At 33.8% G+C, this 10,482-nt stretch overlaps 1 protein-coding gene across 1 annotated transcript; it reads right to left on the bottom strand.

Annotated features, from left to right (window-relative positions):
* Nucleotides 1-4,327: 4,327 nt before the first annotated feature.
* LOC125222972 lies at nucleotides 4,328-10,482 on the bottom strand. Its single transcript, XM_048125901.1, has 8 exons — nucleotides 10,358-10,482; nucleotides 7,691-7,741; nucleotides 7,255-7,563; nucleotides 7,079-7,178; nucleotides 6,294-6,990; nucleotides 5,809-5,886; nucleotides 4,806-4,892; nucleotides 4,328-4,593 (listed from the first exon to the last, which is right to left on the bottom strand). The coding sequence occupies exons 2-5, from the start codon at nucleotides 7,729-7,731 to the stop codon at nucleotides 6,766-6,768; spliced, it is 675 nt and encodes a 224-aa protein (XP_047981858.1). The 5' UTR covers nucleotides 7,732-7,741; nucleotides 10,358-10,482; the 3' UTR covers nucleotides 4,328-4,593; nucleotides 4,806-4,892; nucleotides 5,809-5,886; nucleotides 6,294-6,765.

Below are 10,482 nucleotides of genomic sequence, written 5' to 3'. Positions count from 1 at the left end.
ATTTATTTAACTTTCTTAAGAAAAATAGTGCTTAGACCCTCAATGCTTACACCACAGATAACCAAAGCAAAAGAGAGTGATGCCAGTACAAGGCTACAAGCTATAGCATCACAGAACTTGGTATAAGAATGAATTATATTACTCAACTACATTACATAAGCTAATGGAAAATGGTTGACCGACTGGTGTAAAAATAACAAAACATGACCTTAGTTTGAGGTTCATCAGTCAAGATCATCTATTTTCATCTTCTCTCCGAAATGACTGAAAGAAACAAAAGAATACAATTTTACCTATTTTAATATTATACTTAACTCTTTCATTATGGAGAGAAGATGATACTTCAAGTTCTGAAACAAAAGAAACAAAATAGACGATACTTCAAGTTCTGAAATCTAAGGAAAAAGATAGAAAAGTAAGAAGGAAAGATTAAAAAAGGAAAATTAAACTATGCCTATAATATACTCCGAATAAAGAGATACTATATTAAATAGGTTGGAGATAATATCCTCAAACAGAAACACCTAAAAATCAGGCTATATTCCAACGTGGAATACAGCCGCCCACAAGGCGCCTAAATTAGGCATGCAGCATAACATTTCTCATCATACATATTATCCTTACTTCGATTCTCATTCAAGAATGTGGTTAGCTACATATAAATCTGATATAATATGTGTGAATATAAGGTGATTTGCTATAATAAAACTTAGTACATTCAACATCTCTTTCTAAACTGTAAGATGTATAACAATGCATATTAGAGACAACCACAAAGCCACATGTAGAGCATGGGAAGAGAAGCAAAGGTCAAAATAATCACTAATAAAGCATATACCAAATTAATCATACAAATACCATAATTTATTTAAACTTTCTAAGTACCTGTAGTCCAAGAGAATTTATCAATATTCAATGGTTGTCACTTAATGGATGCCACCTGCATACACAAAGGTGGATATGCACTATGGATCAAACTAAAGTGCATTTGGTAATTATATGTAAATAATTAATTTATAAAATATACCAAAAAACATGGCCTTGCCTCTAGATGTTCAATTTTTCCTCGATACTCCATCAACAAACGATTTGATGTACTTTTAGAAGTTTCATTCCATAAATCTCATGGGAACACCCCTTTACCCATCATCCTGACATGACCGGGTTTATCCTTTCCCATGATTTGGGCAAAGATATCATTTGGAGCAATTGCTTCGTGAGAACCTTCAAGAGATTGATCACAACAATCTTGCATTGCTGCCTGTTTACAAAAACTAAAAAAGTTAAGTGCATAAATTTAAAAAAGCTACATGAATTTAGGTTGCATAATTTATTTCATATAATGGACAAATATACCACATACAATTTTGCTGGAAAAAACATCACTTGTGCTTCCATTTGAAGAAACAAAACACGTTTTGAAAAGTTGAACACGAGATGGGCATTGTCCAAGTTCTTTGGTCTAGGAATATGTACATTGTCAGGCTACTAATATATTTTAAAAAGAATGAGAGAGTAAAATATAGAAGAAAGAGAGAATGAAAACATTACCATTTTGGCTTTAACCCTGGCAAACGACTTCTTTCCTGTTCTTTGATTCATTAACTTTTTCTCTCGCGCTTTTTTGTTTCTTTTACTTGCATCCTAATAGCAAGGGAAAAGGGGAAAGTGAATGCATAGTTCAAATGAATTGAGCATTGTACAGAGAATTGAAGATTAAACCTTTGCATGCTCTGTTCGCCAATAGGCAAGGAGATTGACCCATTGAACTTCCGAAACTCTATCATCCCTATTATTTATTAAAAGTTCAATAGGTACATCTGCCCAGTATCTTGTTTTCAAGTAATGCTTCCAGATTCTCCATTTAAGCCCGATAGAGGCAATAATCCATTTCTCAGCAATGACAGGGACATGGAATTGTAACTACGTTAAACATAGCCAGATAATGTCAAATATCCATATATGTATAATCATCAATCAGTCAATCATGTAGTAAATGAGAATGTTAACAGATAAACAAAAAGCATAGAAGGAAACAAAAGGATCGGGCATATTTAAATAACAATAACTACCTTTACTACATCAAGCATCTCAGTTTTTTTCTCCTTTGAGCGTGCTATCCTCACCACCTATAGGTTGACCGAACTCATTATATTCAACATGAATGGGGGGCAAGTTTAGAGGGCGGCCCCAAATGTTTTTCATATACGTAGGGCCTCTACTCTGCTTTTCAACAACTTCAGCTCCAGATGCACTGCCTTGAAGCACGAAAGTGTAATATGATTAGTCGATTATTAAAAATGTTACAAAACTTTTCCTAATGTTTTATTGCTCATTATCTTCATCTTCTTGTTTTCGACGTCAACACTAAAGTCCTCATTCTCCAATGGTGGAACACTTTCATTGTTGTGGTTCAAAGATGTGAGCATGTCCAAAGCTGTTTGATCTAGATTTCTACTATAAACTCTTCTACCTATCGCGGTCTTAGTAGTGAAACCTGTATATCATAACAAAAGAATATATTGAAGTATAGTAAATCATTTCCAACAACAAATCTGAGTTCATGTTAGAATAATCAGTTCATTGTTTGTTACCTTTACTAGTTTTCAACCTTTGTTGTGAAATATTTGGTTCGTCTTGCAAACGAACACATTTGCTACAATGCCCCCGTCTTTTAGAAGTCATAACTGCTACATTGTAATATAGTAAGCATAGACAACATGACTATTGTTCATTGTAAGAGGATAACAACTTGATTTTCACGGAGTGAAATATGATAGAGAGTGAAATAAGATAAATACACGTATATTAGTATATATATCAATAAAATATGTATATGTAGTACAATAAAATAATACTAATATCAACATCTATCTAAATTGTTGAAACTTGCGTAAATGTAGTAGAATAAAATAATCAACATCCATCTAAATTGTTAACAATGAGTATCATTTATTTGCATATTATTTTTAAAATTGACGACTTGCGTATTTGTAGTAGAATAAAATAATCAACATCTATCTAAATTGTTAACAATGAGTATCATTTATTTGCATATTATTTTAAAACATTGACGATTATCAAGTTTTTAAAATAGTTGTTTTAATGACTTTCTTAATTAATTTTTCGTAAGGATATTAATAAAAATTATAAGTAATTGCTTAAACTAGAGCTATAAGTAAAAAATATTTAATGTAATTTAAGTCAAATTCTGAAAGTTAGACCATTAATTTTTGGAACTTTCCAAAATATTAATTTCTTTAAATTAGTAAATTTTTAAATGTTACAATCGATAAAAAAATTCACATGTTTCTTACTAATCTAGTACTCCCTCCGTCTTGATTGACTTCTTTTTTACACTCGTTTTGAAAAAACTGCAATAAATAGTTAGAGTGGATAAATAGTAACGTAAAAGCGAGAATAATGTTACGTCACTATTTATCTACTCTAACTATTTATTGCGATTTTTTCAAAACGAGTGCAAAAAAGAAGTCAATCAAATATCCTGGGAAGGAGGGAATATTTAATACTCCATCCGTCCTTGAAAAGTATGAACATTTGGTTCGGTACGAGTTTTAATTCATAATTAATAAAGTAAGAGAACGATAGCGAGAAAAAAAATTAAAGTACTCTTAGTGGATAATGGGTCCTAACTTTTCCGAGAGAAAAGTCTTTCCAAAAATTATTATGTTTACACTTTTCAGGACAGACTAAAAAAAAATTGTACATACTTTTTAAAGACGGAGGGAGTACTATTGTAAAGCTATGTGGTTAAAATGTTCTCTTTTTTCTAAATAGAATTCTTAACTTCAAGATGAAGTGGCGAATCTAGAATTGGTAATACATGGACGAGAAATAAGATTATCACTATATGAAGTAATAGTTGACCCCATTTACTTTATACTTTAAATAACACCAGTGAAATTCAAGTCAACTTCAAACATGAGTTTCGAAAGTTAGACAATAAAATTCGACCACTAGAATATAGAAATTAAAAATAGATTAAGAACATTTATTAGAAACTACACTCCGAATAAACCTTTTGAATTTTTCAACTTTAATATATTATGTATTAAATGGCGAATCTAGAATTGGTATACCGGGACGAAAAAAAAGATTATCACAGTACGAAGTAATAGTTGACACCATTTACTTTATACATTAAACAACCAATGAAATTCAAGTCAATTTCAAACACGAGTTTTGAAAGTTGATGATAAAATTTGATCACTAGAAATATAGAAATTAAAAATAGTTTAAGAACATTTATGAGAAACTACACTCTGAGTAAAACTTTTAAATACATTAACTGGAGTATTATATTTAATGTCAAATCTAGAATTGGTATACAAAGATGAAAAACAAGATTATCATTGTGCGAGGAGGCAGCCTGACAGACTGGGCAAAGAGTTCGCTGGTGCACTGGGCTGCAGCGGCTGCGGAGACGACAAAGCAGCAGCTCTCGACAGTAGGCTGGAAGGTGGCCACAGATGACAACCATTGCCTTCTGGGTGAGCAGTTCTTGTGGCAACAAAGCTATATGTAACACCCCTAGCCCGGTCGTCGAGCAACCGAATCAAAGGTGTTACAATCCTGGTATCACAAATATGCTAGATAAAATCAATCATTTTCGCGAACCAACCGACAACCAATTAGATTATACAAAAGTAATTTATATATATAGACATATGCATTGCAATGTCAGCAAAAGAAACATGTTCTGTAGTAGATTTACAACGCAACATAATCCAGAATATAAGATTTTTTCTTAGACATGCCACGGTCCATCATAACGAGATATGTACCCAAAACGAGACTTGATCAGTGACTAGTAAGGGCATAATGCTGACGTAGAGGCAATGACTAAGGCAAGACTCCAAAAATATGACAACCTGTGACACATTTCAATGTTATCACTAATTCACAAATCAAAGTACTAAATGGGCAAGATTAGTATTTATTTAATCCATGTTGGAACATCGTTATTTTCTATTTTAGTAATACCACAATAAATCACACAGCATATATAATTATAGCAGTCTCCTAAAAGCACATGTCATTGCATGATCATAAACATCTCCTAAAACAATAGCAACAGCTCCAACAACAATGAAATAACCCCAATAGCTTGGTAATGTGCTCGGTCTTGAAACATAATACTTTTTCTATTAATCAGAGGCCTAACAAAGGCTTTGGGGAGCAAAACATTTCAGAGGCTCCACAGAGCAAGACATATCAGAGGCCTTATGAATGCGTACGAACTATATGTTCCAAATCTGTCAATATATGCTCCATAATGAAAACCATTTAACTTCTTTCATGAATGCATACAAACTAAATCCAGGGATAGAGGAAATATGTATGTGCATAAGAACATGAAGTCCAACCATTAATATTCAGTCAACTAGATTATGTTAATACAAATAAAATGACAAAGCTTTGCGGTCTAAGTACACTTGTGAAAATCAATCTTATGAATCATATTGTGATCAAACTAACTAGACAATGTAGCTCAACTGAATCCTGTAAGACCTCAAGTTAACAATGAAACTCATTCATAGTATAAAAATTTCAAATGAGAATGCAATTGCACAAAATCTTCACACCTGTCTCAATCAAGAGAAACTAAGATTCATAGCAACAAACATATAGTAACTGACGCCGTCCATGATCCAGAATCCAATTATGGGAGCCAAAGTTGCACGAAAAATACCAGATTTGAAAGCCCAAAAGTTTCAAGACCAATAAAATCTAAGAGTTCTTGTAAGAAATAAAGGGAGAGCTGAAATGTGGAGTGAACACACTTACTTCACTTTATACCCTTCTTGGATGCTGCAATGGTGTTGACAGCCTCATAATTTTCACATCCAACATGGACAAGCTTAGCTGTAAAATCATAATTTACATTAATAAAAAAATTTAAGAATGTGATCTAATACCCAAAAGGATCAAACTTTGCTATAGAATCACAAAATATCTTAATTCAGACACAAACTAAGATGCAGAGAAAATAGCTATAGACGGAGGGACCTAAATCCTGGTAGAACAATTCTGAGTAATAGGATGTAATCTATCTCTACTCAATAACCAACACTACACCTCTTCACTCAGATTTCTAAGAGGAAAAATTTACATGCTGCAAAACAAAATAAAAACTTGAAAATTAGTTTGATTTTAATAAATGTGTTTATGTTTATGAACAAAATCTATAGACATTCAAGAATCACAAAAACAACGCATATCAATTAATCATGTATCGTATTGTCAAAGTAAGAAGATATTTTTTTACTCACCATCGTAGTTTCCATACTGAATATTGTTCTATAACTACCATCTGATAACATATAAGTCATCAAAATCATTCATTTAAGTCAATCTCTATTCCATCGATGTCTTCACGAACCCAACCAAAGTCATCTGACTCTATACTATCAGCAGGAACACAAATATTACTTTGTATGTAAGTCTCCACATTGATAATAGGTTCCATGTCATAATAAGCTCGTGCTGTAGCAGAGACAACTACGCTCCATTGTGATTCAGTTGGATCCTCTACATAGAAGACTTGCTCAGCTTGAGATGCAAGAATAAATGGTTCATTATGGCATATCACATTTGAAAAATTAGCTCATGTAAATCCATCAGCATCTATCTTCAATCGATTTCCTTTTGACACCCATTGACAATCAAATAACACAACTCTATGTCCATAACTGTAATCAAGCTCAACAACATCGGTTAGAATTCCATAATAGTCCAACTCGCTTAAGATTGGATTTGATCCATAGTACTTGAAAAACTTGACGTTGTAGCTTTAACACGCACCCCACTATTTTGTGTTTTCTTTGTACACTCCAAATCTTTTGTGTGGAACCGGAAACCATTCACAATAAACTTTTTATATTTCACTCCAATTATATTAGGCCCACGAGCAAGTAACTTCAGATCTCTTAATGTTGGATTTTCCTCATGGACTGTTAACCCTTCAAGCTATTGAAAGAAATTAAAATCACAATAATATAAATAGCAACAACATTGTATATTCACCATCACTATCATTGTGAAGCATATAACTTACATGTTGAGCAAACCAACCAGCAAACCTTTCACTATGGATACGTTCCAACTGATGACGTGCAACGCGAGGATTAGATTGTTCAACTACTGCCCAATATTGCCTGAAAAAGAACAAACCTTCATAGTTTCAAAAAAGTTCAAAAATTATGATAAATAGGAATCCACAAAATAACTTACTCGGTGCATGGTCTAACAGCCTCACAGTTGAACAATACATATTGGTGTGCTTTCGTCAATGTTACATCATCTAATCTCATAGCAGTTCCTTTTCCAAGAGAACGACCGTGGATCGTAAATACATCTAATCCAATTATTGCATTATCTGTAACAGTTTCGTTCCTTGATTCTCGATTAAACTTTGACTCCACATAGTCAGCTAAATACAAAGAGCAAAATCTCAAACATTCTTCGGCTAGATATCCTTCAGCAATTGAACCTTCAGGTTTGCTTCGATTACGCACATAAGATTTCAATGTGCCCAAATATCTGTTTGCAAAAAAAATCAAGTATTAGATTTTCAAATATTTTAAATGGTTCATTATTGAAAAAACATCATTCATTATATACACTATTTAAATTTCATAAATATAACTTGCAAATGTATATAAATTACCTCTCTATTGGATACATCCAACGGTAGTGAACGGCCCACATAGCTTCACTTCTGTAGCCAAATGTACAGTCAAGTGCACCATTACATCGAAGAATGATGATGGAAATATCTTCTCCAATTGGCAAAGTACCACAACAATATCTTTCTCTAAACGAATGATATCAGCTGGACAAATTACTTTAGAATAGAGTTCTCGAAAGTATTTACTAAGCTGAATCAAAGGTGAACGTACTGCCCTAGAGAGTGTCTTTCGCAATGCTATAGGCAATAGTTGTTGCATCATAATATGATAGTCATGACTTTTCAATCCTAGCAATTTGGGTGGTTTTAATCAAACACACCTAGAGATGTTTGAGGAGTAACCATCGGGAACTTTAAGATTTTTCAAAACCTGACAAAATATTGTTCTCTCCTTCTTGCTCATTGTAAAAGTTGCAGCGGGTAAATAAACTTTTCCATGCTCCTTAGTAATTGGATGAAGTTCAGGTCTGATTCTCATTTGTTCCAAGTCTTGGCGTGATTTATAATTGTCTTTTGATTTACCATCCAAGTCCAACAATGTGCCACAGATACTCTCGCAAACATTTTTTTCAGAATGCATGACATCAAGATTATGACGAACCATATTATCTTTCCAGTATGGCAACTCAAAAAATATACTCTTTTTTTTCCAACTGAAAAGCTTTGGATTATCTTTAACCAGCTTACCATATTTCATAGTAAAGTCTTTCAGGTCATCCATCACCATATCGCCAGATAGTTGTTGCGGTGCCTCTCCATACTCAACTGTGCCATCGAAGAGTCGTCTATTCTTTCGAAATTCGTGTTCTTTGGGTAGGAATCTTCGATGCCCCATGTAACAATACTTTCCACCATGTTTCAGTCTAATAGAATGTGTTTCTTTGTTACATACCGGACATGCATATTCACCTTGGGTACTCCATCCAGATAAATAGGCATATCCTGGAAAATCACTTATTGTCCATAACAATGAAGCGCGTAGCTGAAAATTTTGCTTTTTGGATGCGTCATACGTTTCAACTCCTACTTCCCACAAATCCTTTAGATCAGCAATAAGTGGTTGCAAATAAATATCAATATTTTGTCCAGGAGCTGATGGACCGGGTATCAATAGTGATAACATAAAAGAAGACTCTTTCATGCACATCCATGGAGGAAGGTTATATGGAAACAATATGACAGGCCACGTGCTGTGTGACACACTCATATTTTTGAAGGGATTAATTCCATCTGACGCCAATCCCAATCGAACATTGCGAGATTCCTCGGAAAAATCAGGATGCAAACTATCAAATGTGCTCCATGCTGGGGAATCGGCGGGATGTCTCATATACCCGTCCTTCGTACGCCATTCAGCATGCCATCTCATATGGGATACCGTTTTTGAAGACATGAACAACCTTTGCAACCTTGGTTTGAGTGGAAAATACCACAACACCTTTTGGGCAACCTTTCTTTTCTCACCCGTGGGATCTTTATCAGTAATACACCATCTAGGCTTATGGCATGTGTCACATGAAGTTTTGTTTTCATTCACCCCCCAATATAGAGTGCAATCATTTGGACAAGCATCTATTTTCTCATAACCTAGTCCTAGCTTTTTCATCAATCAGCTTCATAATAGGACTTCGGTAGACCAACCATGGCATCAGGAAAAGCACCTCTTAGTAAGTCCAATAGCATATCAAATACCTTATTATTCAATCTCCCAAGACACTTTAAATGCAACAAACGAATTATGAATGATAGTTTTGAGAATTTAGCACATCCTTCATATAGCGGCTGTTGTGAATCATCAATCAATCTATAGAACTCTCTTGCTTGTCCATTAGCAATTTCAGAATCCATTTGGGAATTAGTACCGTCCGTATATCCATCTTCATTTGGAACTCCAAAGACGTCATGAACTAAACCCTGCATATCATCATCGCCTAAAGCCTCTACATTATCATGTTGGTTTTCACGCCTAGAAGCAAGAATACTAGGAAGTTCTCCATGAGCTATCCAATCCGTGTATCCAGGAATAAATCCATCGACTGTCAAATGTTCATACGCCTTGTCTCTACTCACAAATATTACCATTTGGCAGCGTTTGCATGGACACATTATCTTATCATTTATGCTTGCATTGCGAAAAGCAAAATCTAAGAAGTACTGAAGTCCATTTTGATATTCATCCGTTACTCTTGACTTTGTCATCCAACTTTTATCCATGTTAATAAATTTCTACCAAACCTATATAAATCATAAATTAATGTAGACAACTTAGTCACTTAATCAATAAGAGAATGGATAGTCATATAAAATGTCAAATAACATGAGATAAACATTTGTAATATTAATTGTGCTAAATTCACAAACAAGTCATATGCAATAGAAAAAAAATTGTCAGTAGTTATCTGTATTGAGTTTCCTGATCGATATCAAACTAAACAAAAATGTCAAACTAAAACCAAACTTTATTGTGCCTTGATCTACCATTCAACCACATTATCTTTATTTGATTATACAATAGCTAATTGTAACTGAGAAACTCGTATGCAATAAAAAGTGGTAGAAACAAAAATTAATTATTATGGAAATTCTTACAAAAAAAAGCTATAAAACCAAAAATTAATTAAGAATGAGAGATGATGATGAGTTTACCTGAGAGGGAAGACAAAGCACGACAGTAGTGTGGTGGCACGACAGCCCTCCGGCCGAGATAGAGAAACAAGAAGAGAGAGATTGAATTCTTTCGACTCAAATAGAATTGGCAGATGAAGAGAACG

Source organism: Salvia hispanica, chromosome 4 (genome assembly GCF_023119035.1).
Source record: "Salvia hispanica cultivar TCC Black 2014 chromosome 4, UniMelb_Shisp_WGS_1.0, whole genome shotgun sequence".
Lineage (NCBI taxonomy): Eukaryota > Viridiplantae > Streptophyta > Magnoliopsida > Lamiales > Lamiaceae > Salvia > Salvia hispanica.
Note: the sequence above shows the minus strand (reverse complement) of the source record. Positions and strands in the feature narration are given on the sequence as shown.

Bases quoted from the DNA above. Each gene is read 5' to 3' on its own strand.
- LOC125222972 (XM_048125901.1), bottom strand. From the start codon at position 7,731: ATGTGGGCCGTTCACTACCGTTGGATGTATCCAATAGAGAG. The intron at 7,179-7,254 runs GTAAGTTATTTT...GTTCTTTTTCAG, and splicing joins GCTGTTAGACCATGCACCGA to GCAATATTGGGCAGTAGTTG. The intron at 6,991-7,078 runs GTAAGTTATATG...TTCTTTCAATAG, and splicing joins CTGGTTGGTTTGCTCAACAT to CTTGAAGGGTTAACAGTCCA.